Raw genomic sequence first — 21,627 nt, 5'->3', positions numbered from 1 at the left:
GCTATAACACTAAAATGGATAAAACCAGAAATACATCATGCTTTTTGTGAGACTTACCACTTCTTTTCTCTTGTCTGATAATATTGTGACATTCTGCATGTAGAAACTGCAAGTGATCAGCTACCATTCTCTGCTGGCATTCATGAATCACTTTGCCATATGAGCTGGGATGCAAGTATTTCCGACATCGCATTTCTTCATCTTTTAATCTACCTAAAACCTACAGACAAGTTTTCAAACTGCGAACGGATGAAATACTAAAGAACAGTTTAGAACCATGAAATGACAACAGTATATTTATGTGGAATGAGGGACACAGGTAAGTAAAAGGAGTTAAAAAAGAACTTGTCCAGGATGCTGAAACGTTAACTCTGCTCTTTAAAATTAAGCAGTTACTGAATCAATGTCATCTCCTACTTAGGGTATTGACCAGGCTCAGTCACTATTAGATATGTAACAGCATTCAATAATTCTCTTTTCAAAATTCCTTCTTCCGTCCAACTCCGTAACCAGTCTTCCCCACTTTCTCTTATCATTCTTCTTACCACTTCTGAGGATCCTTCTGAGGCAGTTTTGCCATGACACCTAACTATATGACTGTCAGAATCACCTCCCTGTTCCAAACCCATCCACTTCTACGTAGACATCTGCCCCAAAGGTATAGATCTACATCTGAGCTAGTCATAAATACTCTCTTTATAATCTCAATGAGAGAAATGGGCATCATCATAAAAAAGTCATATGAATACTAACATAACAGGACTTATTTCCAGTGAATATGAGGGGAGCCTAGAGAGATTAGTGCAGCTGCAGACAGCTAATGACAGGCGAGATGAATCCCCATTTTTTGTGGTTTAATTGAAATCTTAGCATGTCTCTGAATTTCACCTCAGGTGTGTAACTATTAGCTTATACTCTTGATGGTAAAAAGCAATCTAAGAGACTTCTTTCCAACTGTTCTATTTCCTTTCTTGTTACTGAGAACAGTATGCCACTTAGGACCCACTTCCAGTATTACATTAATCTCTGCCTTTTCAACCAAGTCATAGATATTTTAACCTATGTTAAAAGTAACATTACTTAACCAAGTAATTTAACTATAACTTGGCTTCATACACCACAAAGCAAAACAAAAGACTCCTAACTCAGAGTACACAATTAAAAAAAATGCTCTGTAACATCTCCACAATACTGTCTTTCCTAACCATTACACTACTAAAACTCTCATCTTATGCTACTATATATACAGAATCCTAAACAAAAAGGAGATAAGGAAATGAGGGAGCATATTGATCAACCTGATAGGTTTTTTCTTAATATCTAAAAACTTTAAAAATTTTGACTGCTAATGCACATTGATTTGCCATTTATTATGAAATATTTTGAAGCTAATACTAATAAGCAAGGTTTACAGTTTCTATTCAAATTAACCTTAAAATCACAATAATCTCAAGCTGCAAGAAAGCATACAACAAAGAACCAGCCTGGGAAATTAACACAAAAAAAGAATCAAGGGTAAAGTGGCAATCTCAGATTTTAACTTACAGTTATTGCAAGCATACAGAAGAATCTCTTACCTTCTCCATGTATTGTGAGCAATTTGACTCTTGCAATAAATTTGAAGCTTCTTGTTTATAATACTCCCCTGTTTCATTCAGAAAAGGACACTCAAAAATTTCCTGATAAAACTAAAAAGGAGATTTTTTTTTAAAGAACAAATAATGCAGACAGTAGGTTAACATACACAGTTAAAAATACAAATCAGAAATGTGTATCTACCTTTAGGGGGAACTTTTTCTTATACTGTTCAACATGAACAAAGGAGTTAATAACCCCATGGATTACTTTCTGGTTTGGGTCTTCTCCACAGCGGTCACTGAAATAGGTAAAACAGATGTTCATGAGAATGTAGGTATTTAGTGTAAACTAATCTGATAAACTAATGAAGCCCCATAACATAGTTTGAAAAAAATCTCCAGTAAATTCCTCTGCTTAAATTAGTAAAGAAATGAATATGATTAATCTTAAAATAAAAAATCCACTCATTTCTCTTTTTTTCCTGTACACTTAAATTGTTGAGATGACAATTCATTACATTTCTAAATACTTGCTAAGCATGTAAGTAGTCTAAAATCATACACTGTAATAAAGTACTCTACAATTTACAGCAAGTTCCATCTTGTATGTATAGACTTTATTAAATATTGATTACTTCAATGGCACATTCTCCATGCCCCAAGAAAGCAACTTTTGCCAACATCACACCAGGAAGCACGCTACATTCATTTCTAAATATCTAATGTCCAATCAATGCGTAGATACCACGTGGAACAAATAATGTACTTGGTGCACCTTCAACATGACTTTTTATCATACAGTGGAAAAGAAAAACTTTACTTTTTCCAGTCAATTTCTGAACTTCAAATGAATGAAATCAAATGAAGAAAATATTCTCTTCACTAAGTTGAAAACAAAAATAATTAAAACAAAAGTGTTTTGCATGCCAAATATAATCAGTGTTCCCTCCTTTGTGAACACCAGAAATAACAGTCCGACTCATAGCAGCACTGACATCCTTAAAACATAAACTGCACTATAAAAAAATCCACCTTTCACATACACTTTAGAAAAAATTAGAAATATTCCTTAACTCCTACTTGTAAATAGGACTAAGAGACATGAAACTTTAAAATATACTTAAATTTAAACATCAATTACTACAGTTTTAAAGTTTTTCTTTCATATGCATACATACATATATAAACATAAATAAAATTTTACTTTAACTAGACTGCACTGAAAAGACAAAACCATTCTTTATTAGAAACTTTTGTTGGCATAGGATAGTCAGTTACAGGAACAATTTACTCCAAATCCAAACATCAATCCGTCTAGGCTTGTGCAGAATGGGGGAGAAAGCATTTGAAGTTTCATTCGTTTTGTCTTGGAACTAATAAAAAACTACAGAGGCTGCCCATGAGCTAGGGAGGTTTGCCTAGACAACCATACGAGCAATCTTTATTATATACACCACACCATATTCATGTGTCTACAACATTGTTAATTATGTATATTTGTTTTAAATACCACTGTGTCCTAAAAGCTGAAGGCTTATGCTCATGAAGACTAGAAAAGAACTAGCTTTCAAACAGATTATGAGCCATCACTGCGCAGTTTCAGCAGGTTGCAGCTTGGGAACAAATCAAGTGCAGCTTGGCTCCTCATTAAGACTGAGCTGATCTAATGTGCAAACTGCTCCAGAAGGGATGGTCCGAATCAGAAATTCATTCTTTTCTTTTTCCCCTGGGGGATAGGAGGTAGGTTTCCCCCTTGTATCTGGTAGCCAAACCAATGGAATAAAAGTCTGGTTTAGTGTGTGTGTGATCGCATCCTGTATTCCTTCCCAAACTGTCTCTGCTGGGTTAGGTTATAGGATGGGAGAGGTGGCAGCTGGTGCCAGAAGGCAGCAAGAGCCACACCACCAGGCTGAGGGTGGAACCGCTTCCATCAATGAGGGCCCAGGAGCCCAGCAAGTTGCAGGATAGATGCGACCTCTACATACAGCCCCTGGACCCAGGAAACTCTGTAACTAAAAGTTAAAGCATCTTGGAGGTATGCTCTGTAAGGTGGCCCTAGCATGCAGGGTTCTGGACCTAGAAAGACACTGGTGATACAGCTACGCTACACTCCACTCCCCCTGCTTCGTTCACAGGCCACTCCACAGACTTCAGCCCATGCAGTGCTGGAGCTGTTTACAGGATGCAGACGCTGAAGGAGAAGGGGGCTGCAAAGGTTAATGTATTATTAGCAAAAGTAAAGGAGAGAGATGCAGCTCCACAGTAGAGCTGCAAGGGAGAAAGCAGGCTGTGGCAGCAGAGGCCATACTACATGAAGGCAATGAAGGAAAAGGCGCACAACACGGACCTGGCCTTCCTTTTGGGGAAGAGGTAGTATGCGATAAAGAACAACTAAAACGCACTTCAGGATAAGGACATAATGAGGGTGTGGGCTGCCCATCAAATGACAAATTTGGAACAAGATGCTTAGTATCAGGAACATTACACACTGTCAGATTCACCTGATTTCAAAAACATTCAGAATTTTACATCTTTAATTGTTTAACTAAAACCACATATTTTAATACAGTGAAAAACAAAACAAAGCAATGACCATGACCATTTAGGTATTTTACAACAAATGCCACACTCCTCATTTTTCCTCCACACACTCAGCATTTTAAGAAGTTAAATAGTTTCCTCAGTGTGAGAGCATTGTATATTTCTATCAAAGGTGCCAAAAAATGCATTGACAGAACTGTGTTATGGACTTCATCATAAACCAATCTGAAAAGCTACACTATTTAGAAGATAAACAGCAGATGTCACACAGCTATCGCTCCTTCCACTTTGGCAGCAACTTCAAGTTTGTGTTTACACAAATAGCATTGTGCTGCAAAGAATTTCTATAGCAGACGGTCAGTTTCAACAAAATTTGAGACACCCACAGAGGTTTCAAAGCTGATTTTCCACGATAGTTGTATTAAAGACTATCAGCTGAACTAGGAGGAGACACAATCAGTGGTCCCACTGAGGGGAAGTTCTATTACACACATCTTCTACTTGTAGTAGTCAGCTGGTCAATACGGATGCATACAGCTACAGACTGGCTGCAGCAGTTTGAGAAGCAGGGATGTCACAGGACTTCTTGGGAGAAGGAAACAAAAGGATGAGGTTATATTTGATGGGGAATCTGGATAAACCACTGGATAATCCACAAAAGGATAAACCACTAGAAACACAAGGCCTGCTAATTTCTCTCTTTCTGTGTTTCTTTTTTTCAAATCAGAGGAGAAAACTACAAAACACAAGTTCAAGGAGATTGTGCCGTTTATATTAACTACATTTTGCTCCTATTTTAAGATTAAAGCTTACAGTGACTGCATGAATTGCACAGTGTGCTACTATATCCACATAAACATATTTAAAGTTCAATGTACTATAAGGCACAAGTAATAAATATGGTTTTAATTAAAAGAAGTTTCTGTCATCTAAAATTAAGCGTTCTGCTGGGTCAGACCAAAGGCCCATCTAGCCCAGTTAAGTATAGACCTCATTGGAAACTAGACTAGCCTGTTTAGAACACTTTAAAAGTGTTATTAACTTCCAGTAGATTTCCTTTCTGTGAATCATATAAATAATTTATCAGCTTAGACAGGAATAGGTTCAGTTAGTTAAAGAGTGTTAGTTATCTTTAGTAAACACATCTGTCCCGGTTAGTCTGCACTAATGACACTGTCATTTGAGCTAACACTTGAATAATTTTTGAATTATTTCTGTTTAAGAATTTCATATATGAGTTTTCTCACAATTTGTGCTCTTGTCGGCTTCCTGTTGTGTTGAAACAAAAATGTGTAAGTTGATATTCAGCTTGCCTTGTAGAAGGAGTGCTTGGGCTAGAGGGAGGGGGAGGAAAGTATTATATTCAAAATTATATATATAAAAAATTATATAAAGAAGAGTGCAGTCAGACAAGACAGGCTTAAGTGATTTAAGAACACTCCGCCCGTCAAGGGGCCAAATCCTGCTCCCTTTCACTCACAATCACAAGCCTCATCTCTTTCACAATGCTTTGGCACTTGTCTAATCCTTTGCTAAACTGACTCATCATGCCAATCCAGGGAACTATTAAGCCAAGAAAGAAAAAGCAGATAGCTTTCTGTCATATTAGGAGTTCAACTGGCTCACTAAGGGCTTAGATAAGCACCAAAGCCAGCACAAGAAAGGGAGGAGAGTATGGCCTGCTACTTTTGGCCTCAGCAAACTCTTAGATCAGTTTAGGTTCAGCTGAACAATACAGCTGTATTTCATTGTCTCTATATTCCAAAAAAGTTTAGTGTTAATTTTAACGTACAGTATATTGTGCAAGTTTATAGCTTCTTGCAGGTATATGTGCTTATGACTTTAGTCATGAATCTTTTTTAAATTGCAGTTAAATATATTCATAAAATAAAAATTGAAAGCAAAGTTTGCGGCTCTGCTCTCCCTACCTTTTCCAGTACAGTAAAAATCATCATCGTGAACTTGTTGCATACAAAGGAATGTTTATTAACTCCACATATTGTTGCATATTATGGAAAATCTTCTGATTATAGGAAGTTCAACTGCCCAATTTTAAACTTTTTGTAACAGAAAACTTTAATGAATTAAACCACGCACATGTTTAAGTACTACACCTGAGAAGGCATCTAATCAGGGCAGGGCTGTATGTGTGCATATATATACATTTCTATATTAGTAATTTTATTAAATATTTTCAACAAAAATCAGTCTTCGCATGCATATTCTTGTACCTCTGATACATGTAACTTATTGATATCAATTTCTTCAAAGACACGGTTTAAACACTGAATTGCTGAACTCAAGGCTAAAAAGACAGTTACCAGCTGTTTGCAGAAAAGTCTTTAAAGTTCTCTTGCAAACTTGACACGGAATCATAGCAAAAAACAATGACAACAATACTGTTTCATAGAAAGGCAATCCTAAGTATTCCAGAAGCAATCTCTACGCTTCATGATACCAAAAAAGAACAGTTAGTATACTAAGCTCCCTCTTATATAGTTCATTACATGATATGAAAATCAAAAAAATGGCTAGAACAAGCCTGATGCAAATTATTAATTCTATATCTTGAGAAACAGAGGGGAAATACCTTGAGATCGCACAGAAAAAAATCCTTAATAATGTAGAAAAAGAAAATACAGACCCAACCACTACAGACAATGACTCAAGTTTTATTTAAAGCTTTCCAAATGTTTTAATAACAAATAGCATCAACTTGTTACAGTCTCAGGATCTAAAGCTCCATGGAGCCAATGAGAGTCTTGACTGACATACCATTGTGAGGTCCATAGTCAACCTCAAACAAACACATTCCACCAATTTTAACAGACATCAGAAGTTGGTTTAAAAAAAAATTCTTACACAGGTTTCCTCATCAACCCCCCCCAAGAAAACATACAAATTAATCAAAATGTTTGTGTGATGTTACTGTGCTTGATATAGCAAAGGAGGATTTTCTTTACCATTAATTAGGGAATCTTCATTTAGCTGTAGTGTAATTGTTAAAGTAAACATGCGAAGGAAGCAGTATTAGCAGTGGCTACAAAGGAAGCATGGTTCAATGACTGAAAGCTAATAAATACTTTCTGACTTCAGAAGTAGCATCTCAGAAGGAAGCCTTCAAAAACTGAATTCAGGAAGGAGAAATAAAGTGATAACATTAAAACCAGTCTTTTGATGCCTTTTGAATATGACCTTTTGGCTGACCAGCCACATGTCTAGGGCACCTCAAACACAGAGATTACCTCATTCTTTCAGTTTACCTATGTTAAGCCTGTTCACCTGAGTCACTGAGGCACCCAATCACTTAAAGCCCAATCATTAAGCAACCTCAGAGTTATCTTTGCTAACAGTAGAAGTGCAAAAATTGATGGAACTTACTATTATACATGATGTCTGTAGTAGATTTCATAATTTTAAGTAAAAAGAACCTTTTGGTATTAAATAGTATAAATGTTTTAAATCAAAACTAAAAAAGTCCCAAGCATTTAACAGGGATACAACTATAACTACCCTGTAATTACCAAGGACTTTGTTTAAAAGTGATAAAGATTTTCAGAAATAAATTTTCTCAAAGTGCAAACAGTAAAGATGTCCGTTTCACAATTAAAACAACACACCAAGAATGTTAAGTAAAATGTTGAACTGGTCACTCAGCTGAGCAACAAAAAGCCAGAAGGTTAGTCTTCTTGGCAGATAATCAAGAATTGTTTTGGGTCCCATGGAAAGCAATATAGCTTTTCTGGCTCCAGTAAACCCTTGACTGAGCCTTGGTTCTTATGTTTACTGACAGCACAGAAACCATTAGCAGACAGCATCAGGTCAAAAAAAGGGCAAAAGGTACCCTCTGGGCCCTGGATAATTATCTCAGCTATTCCCCATTCCCACTGATAAGAGCAGCTGCCGAGGAAGAAAAGATCATTACCCTTGGGTTACAGTGAATTAACTTTTCTGTTTTCAGAGTATTTTCTACACATGCAAACTACAATTAAGTAGCAACCATTACAGAAGTTCTTCAAATAATGTCATCAAGGCAAAAAAGCTGTCTTCAAGCACAACTGTGAAGCAGTCAGTCAAAGTTCCCAGACTTTTCAAAGTAAACAAGTGCAATACCCCCAACACTGTAAAAGCAGAAAATAATCAGAAAATAATCAAACACTCACTTTTTTATTTCTCGGAGGAGCATTCGAATAAGGATAGCCTGCAGTGGTTCAATCATTAGTTTTCTCCACATATCAAGGGCTAGCTGTCAGGACACATCACAGGCTTATATCAACAAACAAATATACATTGTAAAGAAAAAAAAATAAGATCGCTCCCTTTCCAACTCATGATTTTTAAATATAAGTCATAAAATACCCCTCTTTTCCTCCTTTTAAGAATTCTTTTACTTGGAAGCAGCCCCTGCCCCCCAGTCTGTCAATATGTTTTATCTACTTTTTATTTAAACTAGGTTATTTTATCATTTTTCTTCTAGCACATCTGACTGCATTTAGATATACGTTGCATGTATCTAAACTAGCAATGATAGACAAAATATTTCTATTCAGGCAGTGGCTGAACAGAAGTGCTCTTGCCTCTGTGTGCACGCTTCCCACACCTAATAGGACTGGTGCACTCTCTGGTTCCTATCAATGAAGGATTCCTAAATGCATGTAAGGACTCTAAGCAAGTTGTTTATAACAGCAAGTTTTGAGAGCACATAACAAACAACATACCCACACAATCACGGACAAGTAACCTGCCTTTCTACTTGGAGTGTGTTGTCTGTGCGCAGACAGCGGAATACTAGCACAGTGCTTAGGGAAAGCACAGATGAAGGACACTTGCAGCCTTGTAGATCTCAAGGATAGACTCATTCTGTATCACCACCAATACTGCTAAAAACTATAATAAAACAAGAGCTAGTTGACAATAAGGAACATGTCCCGGCCAGCTGCTAAGAGGTCTGTCTAAAAGACGCAAGAGCCCTTACATCCAAGACACATACAGCATCTCCAAACTAAGTAGTACATAGCTTAGGCAAAGACATTGGCAAGCCAGTATCTTGACTTAGATACTCAGAATTTAAACAACCTTCACTAAGTATTTTAGATGAATAGTGATGGTGACTCTGTCCCAAAAGTATCTTAAGAGGGATCGGTCAAATGGGCTTGAAGACTTCCAACTCTTCTGGATGAAGTAATTGCTCTCAAAACACACCATTTTAATAAACTCTTGGATTGTAGCTGTTCAAAAGATTTTTCTCAACAAATAAGTCCAAGTCTGACTTAAAGCTCAAAGGGAATAATTGATCCCTGAGACCTCTAAAAAACCCACCAGTCAGTAGTAGACTAGGGAAAACTGAACTGCTCGAAATCAACAAGAATAGAAGTACTAGTGCTAAGCAAACCTTGATAGAGCTAACAGCCCCTTAGCTATGAATTGTAAAACAAAATATTGGACAAGTATGTTTTAACTTGCAGTAGGCAACTAACTGCAGGCTAGGCATCAAATCTGATCCACTTTGTGAAATACATCTTCCTGTTAAAGAGCAGACAAATAAACTCGCTCTGTACCTCAAAGCTATCCAGCACCCATGATATAATACAGAGCACAGATGTTAGGGAGGTAGAACTGACCCAGCTGCACCAGAAGCAGGTCCAAAGAAGAGAGAGATTTGCTTCTAGGTCAAAAGATAGATGATGTTATGAAACCAAAGCTGTTTGGGAAGTGATTTTCATCATCTTACTATGTAGAGAGAAGCAGGAGAAAGTTAGAGGAAAACAGTTTCCCTAACTAGGGCAGCAGGAACTCATCCAGCAGGGAGCACAGAAAGAAGTTAATTCTGGAGAAAAAGAACTGTCACTTTTCATGACTATGAGGTTAAGGGGTTGACCTCAGGTAGTTTCATTCCGTAATGCGGTCTCTTAAATGTGGTCTCTGACATGCTATCTCTCACATGTGATCTGCCAGTTTGAAACAGCTCAAGTCATCAGTCGTAATTGTCTTGTCAAGCAAACTACAGACAGATCAATCCAGCCAAGAGATGTATCAACTCAAGAGGCTCTGTTCTCCTTGCAGGGGGACTGATCTTACTGCTCCACTTAGATTGATGATACAGAACAACATAATTTCATCTAATTTCCAGAATGTTTTGCCCCATGATGCAGGAAAAAAAAAATGGAAGCCACATCTGAACTATTTCATAGCTCAGTACTCCCATAAAGTCTGAAAACTCAGAACTCCAAAATCACTGACAACCTCAACTCAGAGAAGCAGTATCCTTCATTATGCATTCAAAAAATATAAAAGGATTTTAAAAAAAAAATCAATCTTCTGCAAGCACTGGCTGATTCCCTTCATCAACAAATCTCGTCCTGTACTTTTCCCAGTACTATAATTATTGGATATCTGGAATGCTTGTTGGGATGATAAATTGTTTGCAGCCATACCCATAGATATCACACACGCACCTCCAACACAGGTACTCACTACATACCCCAGAAAAGCTAAGCAGGCACATACTCTGGATATAAGCACAATTCACTAGCATGTTGGAGTGACGTTGACGTAGATAAACTTTAACAGACAGAGACTACAACTCTGCTTCTACGAATTCTGAATACAGAAAGATGCGTCTGAAACTTCATGCTGAGACTGAAAACAGTACATAAGGTCCATTTGCTCCTGGGTAGATAAAGGACAAGACCATCTCAGCCATTCAAAAAGGGATAAATGATAATTCCTTCCCTCTGCAAGTGAGAAACAACTGAGGTGATGACTTTTTTTTGTAAACCCTCCTCGTATAACCTAAAGAATAGGTGGCAGGATCCTGAAAAGGAATGATCACAAAAGAAAAAGTGCATGTATACAAAGACTTGATAAACTTGGTGAATGCCTTGCAGGTCAAGAAATGTAAACTAGTTTCCTTTCTAGGGCAATGAATTCCTCAAAAACAGTATTATAATTTAATGAACTTAAACTACTCGAGCACAGGACTTCAGTCAGTAATTCTTTTTAGGGCAAAGGAATCACTGCTGTAAACCTACTCCTGCACCAGTAACAGAGATCAGCTTTACTGCCTCAAGATGCAACATTACCAATGCTCTCTTCATAATCTGTTAGAGTGGGAGGCAAAAGAGAAACAGAAGGAGTATTAGGAAATGAAATAATCAAAAATTGATTAGTAAAATTCCAGACATCATCCTGAACATCTTCATCAGAAATTACAGGTTTCCTGTTTAAGAATCTGTGACTCTTCCCATCACCTGTCCAAATGATGAGCCACAGATGTGCTAGCCTAATAGGATCATCTGTTGGGAAGCCTGAAGAAAAATGACCCCTTATTTGGGGAAAAAACATTTTGTATTTTCTCTGCCAAATTTTTAAAGGGATGTTCACAAATTCAGAGAATTTCTCCATCACAGTAGTATAGAAAGTTCCTGGTTTCTTTAGAAGGGTCCATCATCACAAGCATGTGCCATTGATAATGACTCTGCCCATCAGAAAAACTGGCCTAGCTCAGAGATCTCTAAACTATTCACAGAAATTGAGAAAAATCCCTTAGTTCCACAGTGATCTCCCAGTACTCTAGCTAAATGATGCCCAGATGTAAGAGAGGAACTGTAGCTATTGTAACAATATCCAGGAGCATAATCAAAACCTCACACTGACCACAGAATGAAGTCTATCAGCATAAGCGATCCATAGAGCATTCTCCAACGCTCCTCGCGAAGGCAGGGAGGCAACTGTGGTGTCTGATATCCTACAGTTGTTGTGGTTTCTTTTCGGTTTTTTTTTGTTTGTTTGTTTTTTTAAAATGAAACACATTTTGATGGGTCCTCATTAAAACAAACAAACCATAAAGCTCGCTAGTATTTCCCTGTCACAGTATTTTTCTGTCTAGGATTCTATAGATATAAGGGAAAATTAATACTCAAAAAAGCTGAAGTGCCAGGTCTGCTATTTGTTCTTCTCTGGAAAACACACCCTTGGGCAGAGAGCTGTGGCCAAAAAAGAAGCTGCTACCATGATCCTTTGGCAGTACCTCAGATTCTAGTAGCACACTGAAACAGGGGGAGGATTCACTAACACATCAGCATCACCCAGCTCCAGGAATAAGTCCAGAGCAATACGCAGCCCTAAAAGCATCTGAACTAACAGAGTCGTTAGCACTGAGCAAAGAACTACCTCAGACAATTGTGAGGACAGATTCAGCTAAATCTCAGTCTGAGGAGAAAAGAAATATGGTTTATGCCATTTTGAAGACACTACAAACGGTGCAGGAATATGCACTTCCAAGCACTGATGAGACTTGGGAGGTACCACCAATAAGCAAACCTTGGAGATAGCATAGGTAGACAAGAAAAGAATTTCCTTTCTTGGGAGCAGAAGAAAACACTGAATTGCCCTGTCTCAAAGTGCTTCTGGTGCTTTTTCACCCTGCCCCCAACCTGCCAGGGCTTTAGCAATTTCAGCTGGCAGTGCCCTCTTCCATCTAGCTGATGCTGGTCAGAAGCACAGATATTTCCTCATGCATCTCCCTCTACTCTTAACAAAAGGCAGCAAAGATCTACTTACAGTGATGAGATCCAAGAGCTGTAAGAACAGTGACCACTGACAGGTCAAGCTCTAACATTAAGAAGGATGAGGGGAGGAAAGGAGAAGAACAAAAAAAAAGGTGTTTTGTATAGCTTTCCAAACCACAACAGGGAGAAGTGTTCACTTTCCTTTTAGAGAAAAGAACAAATGTAGAGAGGAAAGGAAAATGTAACACATCACTATAGAGGATGCTAGAATAAGATCTATACTCTCCAGCCAGCAGTGTGCATACATACAGACACAAAGTAAACAGATATACAGACAAGCATTCAAAAGAAAACTTTCTATTTAACTGCATTCTTGATTGTGGTTTTGTTCTGATTCAGACTGAAGACGTCTTTGCAAAATCTGCTTAAAGACATTCTAAAACATTTTTCATTTTGAAATTTTTTGATTTTTTTTTTTTTTTAACTGTAAAACTGTCCTTTCATTTTACTTCCTTATATTTATTTCATGGTACAGCAGTAGCCATGAAATGACAAATGATATATGCTTCACTTATGCGTACCTGAAATGCATATGGTAATATGTCAAAATGTATTACTACTTACGACATCTTTTTTTTCCATTTGACAGATATTTCAAAGGGAGCATCAGCCTTTACAGCTTATTAACTACAGTTGTCAACACCTTTGTTTGCCCCAAGTTATTTTTAAGATGCTAAAAAAACCCTAAACACACATACGATACTTAAGTGCACAAAATGTCTATTTTCTTTCTTCCAAAGTCTCAAACTGAGTTGCTACAACATAAGCACAAGACAGCTTGCACTAGAAAATACAATGCACAGTATCACAGAAGGCCCTAATCTCAAAAATATTTGTTAAACTCTGACATCAAGAAATGTAAGTCTAAAAGTAGTATTTCAAAGGTTTCCAAAAACAAAGATACCACCTCTTTGAAATATTTCCTAGACAGCAGTGTCATGTGATAAACCAGAGGTTTTTGTAAAACGGTATCTATTATCACACCTTTAAATACAGTTCTCCAGTTTCTGTACTTGCTTAAATTTTTTCCACAAAGGTCACAATATATTTTTCCATATCTAAATCATAATTGCATTTTTCCACAGGATTCAGTGCTTATTTAACTATTCAGATTCTGTGACATGGAAAATCAAAAAGGGGCAGGGGAGAAGAGCTGAACCTGAAGCACTGCTGGATACAGTTTATATTCACCCCTATTTTCAGAGATACCTACCTCTCCTATTTCCATCAATGGTTCATTCATATCCACCCCTCCATAACCATACTGAAGATCAGCTTCAGTCAATTTGTTCTTCTTAATAAACTGTGTGTTGAGGTACCTACCAAAATAAAGACAATCCAATTAAGACAAGTAAAAGAAAACTTAAGAATTCTTTTTTTAAAATAAAGTCTGGAATTGCAGAATGTCTTCTGCATCACAAAAGATAACCTTTTTTAACTAATAACATTGCTGTCTTTAGGAAATTCTTAAAATACAGATGGGTTTGATATAAAAGATCATCATATTAAAACACTACTGTGTTAGTGATTGAGATATTAAACAATAGTGTGATATAATACTTTCAGCATTTTTTTCGTAGGCAAGTAATATACTTGTAGAAGAATTCAGTTTTCAACATACTCAGCCATATTATTCATCCATGCATATGCAAAATAACTGCTAAAATTCTGAGCAGTCAACTAATATTAGTGACTTATTTTTAACTGTAGAAAAAAGTTCCTGTATATTTACATAAAATGTATTTTCCTTTGTCTGCATTGTTTATTATTTTGCATTTCTCTCAGACTAAAACACTACTGGTTTTACTCTACGTCAGGCACAACAATATATGCAACTATTGTTGTTTTACCATTCCACAGAAACCAGAACCAATCAATCAGATCCAAAGTTAAGAATGCATTTGCTGCTCAGGGGAAAAAAATAAACAAACAAAATAAAAAAAACAAAAAGAGTTCATACAAGCCTCCCTGTTTAACTCGTGAATCTTCAGTATCCCAAATGGGAACTTTTATGATTAAAAAAAGAAAACCTAAAATGCAACAATTCTGAAAAACATTTGAAAATTTCATTGAATTACCCACACAAGGCAATACACAGCACAATGTAAAGTGATTCATAACCTAGAACGAAAGACCTGCAGGATAAATTAACTCAAACTGTATTTATTTTACTGCCAGTATTCAGAATTACACTCTCAACATGCAAGTGGAACTCAAACTATTTTGTTGATAAAGATGAACTCAAAGCACTTCAAGAGAAGCTAAATGGTTCTTCCAGAAGTACAAAGGCAGAAAATCCGTTGAGAAAAAACACCTCTCATTATGAGGTGTAATCCTTGTTTCAGCAGCCCTGTCTGGTCAATTCAAAGATTAACTCAGCCTGGTATATGAGATTCACTTGCTGTAGAAATACTCCCACCAATATTTTGAATTTTTTGCTGTGAAATTTGTTGGTAATTATCTGTAAATTTTGTAAGAACATAGCATTAGTCCAAACTAAGGGCTTATAATGATTCAGTATATATAGACAAGAAGAGATCTATGTAATCCAAAAACAGTGTCAATTTTTATAGGGTCAATTATTGTTAGTTATGATCTGTTACTCAGTTCAAGGTAACTGCAACTAGCAAATAGTTGCATTTTAAGTTTTAAAGATAACAGAAGAGATTGCATCATTAGTTTCATGCACAGTTATACATAAGAAATATTATAAATAGACTTTTGGTATTTACTACTGAATACAGTCTTAAAAAAGAACAAAGAAAAGAAGTGATGTCTTAATCCTCAATATTCTTTTAAAACAAATAACTAACATTTTCAGACTGAAGTGTTCTCCCTCTCTTGAAAAGATAACTAGGGAAAATTTTCTAATACCATCTTTCATAACTTGCTTACAATATTTGTAATGTTAATGCTTAAAGGATGTAACTGAGAACTGAATTTTTTAAAAATTCAGATCTGATTAGCAGTTTAAAATGCCCCATTTCAGACACTGAAGAGGGCCAGACTACTGAAGCGCTTTAACAGATTCAGACTTCAGAGGCCGTACCAGACTAGCGATATCCAAACACTTTGGGAGGAAGGCAAGTAACAAGCAAGGAAGAAAAAAGCACTACAGGAACCTGTCAACTTGAAAGAATTGAGAGCAGCATAGAGTCAGAAGAATGAAGACCTGTGATAACACTGTGGTGACAGACTGCAATACAGCTCCTAACCCCCTTTCAGACTCACAGAGTACCTTAAACCATTCTGCGACCATCAGTAGCCCTCACACATTGATTGCAGAGCTTGTGGTCTGGCCCTTGTAAGTGTTTGTGTGAAATGTCTGCGTGGAAGGCCACAGGCCTGCCACTTCACATCCTTGCGTGGACATCCAGAACGGACAGGACACAAGGCAGGCTGGCATGCCCCTTGAGGGTTCTTGTTCACTTGAAAAAAATCAGTCAGATAACAGCTGCCATTCTGCTTCTTCTTGTAAAGCTAGCTAAAAGAAAGTCTAGTGCTCTCCTCATTCACACCCTGTCTTGCATCAGTACGTGCCTTCTCAAAAACAACATATCCAGCTTAAAACTACTATAATCACAAATAGGTGAGTTTGACTCAGGCCAGGTTCCCCTGCAAAAACTTGTCTGATTCAATTAAGAGGCAGATGGCAAGAAGGGGGCAGGCAAAAATCACAATTTCATCAAAAGCTTTACCTCATTCTGGCTTAAAGCTTACAAACTAGTTTTGCACACAGTTCTGAAGGAGGAAGCACTGAATGACAAATGTCATTGCAAACCTCCTCCTTTCTTCTCTGATTTCCCTACTCTTATCATCATCTCTCAGAACCAAGAGCTAGCACAAGCGAATAACTGAAAATGATGCAAAAAACAGTAATTTCACACCAACAGATTTTGGCTTCTCCATTAAAGTCACTTTCACTCCAGAAAGATATTAAAAAGTTCAAAATTTAGAAAAGTGATACAAGACTCATTCAACACAGATCCACTTCAGAGTGGAATCCTGAAGGAGCATTCCGTCTAAATCATCAATTAATATCAGAAAAACGCCTGGTACATAAGTACTTTTATGGGGAAGTTTTTCAAATTCAGGACTTGGTAATTCAATAAACTCAAAGTATAATAATTCTACAGGAACATAGCAAAAAGATTAAACTGAAAACATTTGTTTAACAATCAGAATGGCAGCTAATTCTTCGGGCAGATTACCACGTTACATGGAAATTTTCATGTATTTGGTATTTTCAGATCAGCCAAGGTGTAATTTAGCCACAGGCTACCATTCCAGACACAGAAACTGCATTCCCAAAGCAATGTTTCTACAACACAATAGCCCACATCATCTTTGGGAATACAAACTTTGCAAAACCTTGTCAGAATGAGTAGATGTACATTTTTTTTCTTTTAATGTTTTGTTTGATTTTAGTAGTTCGAATTATGCATTCCTGGGTAAGAAACGTATTAGTATTGGCAACACCAACATTGTGAAGTTTTGCTTAAATATAATAATCCTAAGACCTGACCTGTCTCAAGACAGCTCCTTGTTGTTTTTGTTCTCTACAATAAACCCAAAAGAATTGATCTCCTTTGTCTTTAACCATCCATGATATGGCAACGCATATGACAGCGCACTTTTCTAGAAGCACTTAAAAAAAAAAAAAAAAAAAAAAAAGCAGCAAAAAGGAGTATGCCCCTTTTATTCAGATTTTTTCCACCTTTGAAAGCTCTCCAAAGATACGGAAGAAACGTTTGCGTAACCATATTTTGTTTGGTTGGTTTTTTAAAAGCTCTTCTCCCTTTTACACAGGGAGACTTTGTGATGTCAATTTTGATAACATATTTTGTCTTTAAGCAGCATCCCTTAGGGCAACAAAAACATTCCATAAAAAAAAGAACATCTTAATTGACACAGAGATTACATACGACCTATTGCTGGTTCCTCTAGATTATGAGGGAAAAAATAGCAGAACAGCTAAATCATTCCATCTTCAGTTTAAAGCAACAATTCAATATTGTAGCTTGTGCACAAAAATGGCCAACACAACAACCAGCTACCTATATAACTGCTTGCTATGTTGATCTTAAAATGATACATCAGTCTAGTTACTAGCAGAACAGCATGCAGGAATAAGCTGACAAAGCACTGAGGAAACACCTTTAAGAAATTTATACCTCAAACACACTGCTAACAATTTTCGCAAGTGGCTGCAAGTGCTCACGGACACAGAAATGGATGAAGACCCACTGTGACAACATCATTTCACGTCCTGATGTGCAGGAGCCAATTAAAAAAAAAAAAAAACAAAAAAAACCATAACTAACTAGCTAGGACTAGTTATGAGTTAGGTTTCAGAAGCATCCAGTTCGTTTTTCAAGGTTTTCCCTGCAACTACCACTTTCACAATTAAATTGCTTTGAAAGCCACAAAACATGTAGACACATGCAATTACTAAGTACACAACAAAGTTATAAATGGATAAATCATTGTATAATAAGAATCAGCCATTTTACTTATGCATATGAACGCACATGCAAATTATTAAAAACATATATGACCACGTAAAAAGACAAAAATTTGTTCTTTATATTTTTGTCTTCAGAGAAGGCAAAAATCTCCAAGATATGACAAGATTATTTCTCTGGATGGCTGTTTCAGACAAAAAGAAGAAAGGATTAAAACAAAGTGGCTTGTAAACTTTGGAGTAATTTAAAAGTCTTTAGTTAATCTAATTCAAGAAAAAAGAAAATCAGAAAAATCATAGCTTACTTTCTTCACTTCAGAGTAGCAAGATAGAACTGTGGGGGGAAAAAGAAAGAGCCTAATACTGGTGACAGAGTAAACAGTGAAAGTAGTCCTTTGTTTAAGACCTGAACATTGCTGTATATGAAAGAAAAATAAAAAGGGGGAAAAAAAGGCAGCACACTTATGCTTCTTCCATAAGAAGGTTTTTATTCTTGAGAAGGAACGTAGTATATGCTGTCAAACTCTGTGCCTACACTAAAGGTTGAGAGAAAAAGTAAAGGAACTTTAAGGTACTGAACAAAAGAGGATCAAGTTAGGGACCGCTTGAATAAGCTAAACTAAGCCCTATGACGGCAAATGGCACATGAGCAAGTGTCCTGAGGGAGCTAGAAAATACCATTGCAGGGCCACGCTCTACCCTGTTCAAAAGACTAAGGTAATCAGGAAACATCCGATGACTGCAAAAATGCAAACATTACACCCATCTTAAAATAAATAAATAAAAAAAGAGAACATATGAGAAGGGAACACGTCAGTCACGCCTCAGTCTCTGGGAAAATTCGAGTCCTCCTGAAAGTCATTGCTATTTAGGATGACAAGAGGGCAACTGGGAACAGCTACCACTCTCGGAAAACTTTCAGAAAAGGAACAAAGAGAAATTTGCATTCCCTCTCCAATCCCTGCAGCTCAAACATTCACCTGAAAAGAAAGGACTCAAAGAAAGGACCCAAAGAGCATATATCCTCTTGTAGAAGGGAGAAGTGTGTTTTTGCCAAGGTACCTATCTAAGATTTGAAGTCAACACACTGGTTCAACTGCACACTTCAGTGCAGGGCCATCCTTACAGAAGGACGGCTAGTGTTGTGAACTGCTTCAGTGGTGGCATGGTTAGCATCGATATATTTGGCACTGCAACATCAGATACAACAGAAGTAGCCTACACGAATGATGACAGAATAACAGCAATCATCTTGGATAATTATTCAGTGGTAAGGAGCAGTGCACAAGGAACCTGCTAGAGCATTTCTCCTTTTTTCCTCATATTCTGCCACCATAACTATACTCTCCCCAAAACTGACCTGGGGCATATTCAACTACTGTTCTCTTTAAACAACATTCGTAGACTTAAAGTATGGATCATTTTAATAATTTCAAAAGTTATTTGCAATGCTTACCTGTACAAACAGTCCATATAGTCTGCTCCTTTGCTATACTCCTCCCAGTATCTGTGATACATAACCAGTACTTGCTCTTCAGATTCCAGAACTCTCTGTGAAGGAAGAGAGACACACAGACACACCCTTTCAGATTAATATGAAAATAGTATACCTAAGCAGAAAGTTTATACTTATAAAGTTATAACAGGATTACCATTTTGGAGTGACAACCACAGATTCAAAATCAAGACCATACCTAAGCTTTAACCCGTCTGAAAATAACGTCATTGCAATGACCTGAAAACAAACTAGAACTTTACCATGAAGTTTTGATAAGCCAACTACAATACCAAAAGTTGTTTTATTTTGTATTTTAAAAGAGCACTCTCTAAAGTTTATTTTATTTTATACTTGTCTCTATAAGAGTACTTTTGGAAGAGCAAGAATAAAAAGCATGGTTCATATTCTCACATCATGCTGGCATAATAACTCACATAAAATTGGTCTATAACAGTGGGGAAATGGCTAAACGCATGTAGCCACATGCACACTAGAGGAGGTGCCTCACTTCAGCAATAAACACTTAAAATCAGTATACCTTACTGGTTTAGACGAGCACTTATATCTACGAAGAATCCTGACAATAAAACAAATTTAACACAGCACAGATATACATGCACAAGGACCTAACGAATGTAAACATGTCTTAAGTTCTGTAAACCTATGCCCGAATCTTTTGGAGTTTAAGCTAATTATTATCTAAGAAGTTGCTGATGTACTACACTTTTCAATATATATTCATATTTCAAAGGAATAAGTTTAACAATTGTGATTTTAACAAATTAGTATGATTTGTGAAGGAGAACGAAATTCTAGGAATTTAATCCTAGTCCGCTCTAGAGTATGCTGCTTTAAATTCTGTCTCAAGCAACAAAGCCCATGCAAATCTAATCTACAAGAGGAATGCTAGCAGACAAGACAGAATCAAGAGTCCTTTCTTCTGCAATATGAGTTTCACAAAGGCTTTTCAACATTATTTCAAAGAACACTTCGGGACGGCTCTTCACCATTGGACATATGCTTTCCACTATTTCCTATAGCTTCTACCTGTGCTGGTGCTTGCCTGACTATTCTCAGTGAAGTCATTCAGCTCAGTAAATTAGCTGAGAGGAACTTTTTAACCGGGTTATCTGACAGTTTGGTGAACTGATTTAGTCCACAAAGGTGTCAGAGGTAGACTAGTGTAACCTCCCATTAAGGTGCTCAGTCTATCTTGTGAAACAAACAGGTACCTAAGTTCAAAAACAGCAATAAGTCATTCAGCAACATTATCCGGAGTTTGAAATTCTTTATTCCCTATACAGTCACCAGAGAGAGGCAGGCACCTTATTTAAATCTAGTTCTCTTTTAACTTAAGTACAAGGAACCACTATTCATCATTCCTATATATCCAACATGATGAATCATAATTCAGGTTGAAATCGGTCTTCGCTTATGACACAGAAATTAATTCACAGCTGAATAGGTATACAATAGGTATATAGTATTGTTATTTGTCATAACAGTATTTTACCTTTTCCCCTCCCAACCATTTCTGTTGCTTCATTTCCCTCATATTTCAGAATTTTTGTTTAGTAAAGTATATACAAGTGGTTTCCAAGACACTAAAGTGGATACATTTACACCTTAACAGAAGGCTAATGACAAATTACAGTACATTTTGAAAACTAAGACATTTCTGTAACTTGGTTATAAGCATTGAACACAAAAGAATGATTTTTTGTTAGCCTACACACGCACCTCCCTGAACACTCATCTGTGATTCAGTCTCAAAATTTGTACAACTTCATCCACACAAAAACTTTCCCAAAGTCATAAAAAGGCAAACAATACCTACACGTACACCAGTAACTATACAGGTTACCTTGTGCAAATGGCGTACATGATTTTCCAAAAAAATTTTAGTCTCAGTATAAAGTCTCTCTCCAAGAGGTTCTGGATAGGCCACACACAAAGCGTAAATGTCTCTGGGCTCAA

General features: G+C 36.8%; 1 protein-coding gene across 3 annotated transcripts in view; it reads right to left on the bottom strand.

The window, feature by feature from the left end:
* Nucleotides 1–21,627, bottom strand: part of CUL2 (cullin 2) — a 54,083-nt gene that overhangs the window by 23,603 nt on the left and 8,853 nt on the right. For all 3 annotated transcript variants that reach the window (XM_064505790.1, XM_064505789.1, XM_064505788.1), the window contains exons 3-9: nucleotides 21,515–21,617; nucleotides 19,609–19,703; nucleotides 13,902–14,007; nucleotides 8,282–8,364; nucleotides 1,780–1,876; nucleotides 1,578–1,688; nucleotides 58–220 (exon numbers count right to left, since the gene is read on the bottom strand). In XM_064505790.1, coding sequence (XP_064361860.1) covers nucleotides 58–220; nucleotides 1,578–1,688; nucleotides 1,780–1,876; nucleotides 8,282–8,364; nucleotides 13,902–14,007; nucleotides 19,609–19,703; nucleotides 21,515–21,617 — 758 coding nt within the window. The remainder of the gene's footprint in view (nucleotides 1–57; nucleotides 221–1,577; nucleotides 1,689–1,779; nucleotides 1,877–8,281; nucleotides 8,365–13,901; nucleotides 14,008–19,608; nucleotides 19,704–21,514; nucleotides 21,618–21,627) is intronic.

The sequence above is a fragment of the Dromaius novaehollandiae genome, chromosome 2 (assembly GCF_036370855.1).
Source record: "Dromaius novaehollandiae isolate bDroNov1 chromosome 2, bDroNov1.hap1, whole genome shotgun sequence".
Classification (NCBI taxonomy): Eukaryota; Metazoa; Chordata; class Aves; order Casuariiformes; family Dromaiidae; genus Dromaius; species Dromaius novaehollandiae.
This window is presented reverse-complemented; position numbering and strand designations above follow the sequence as displayed.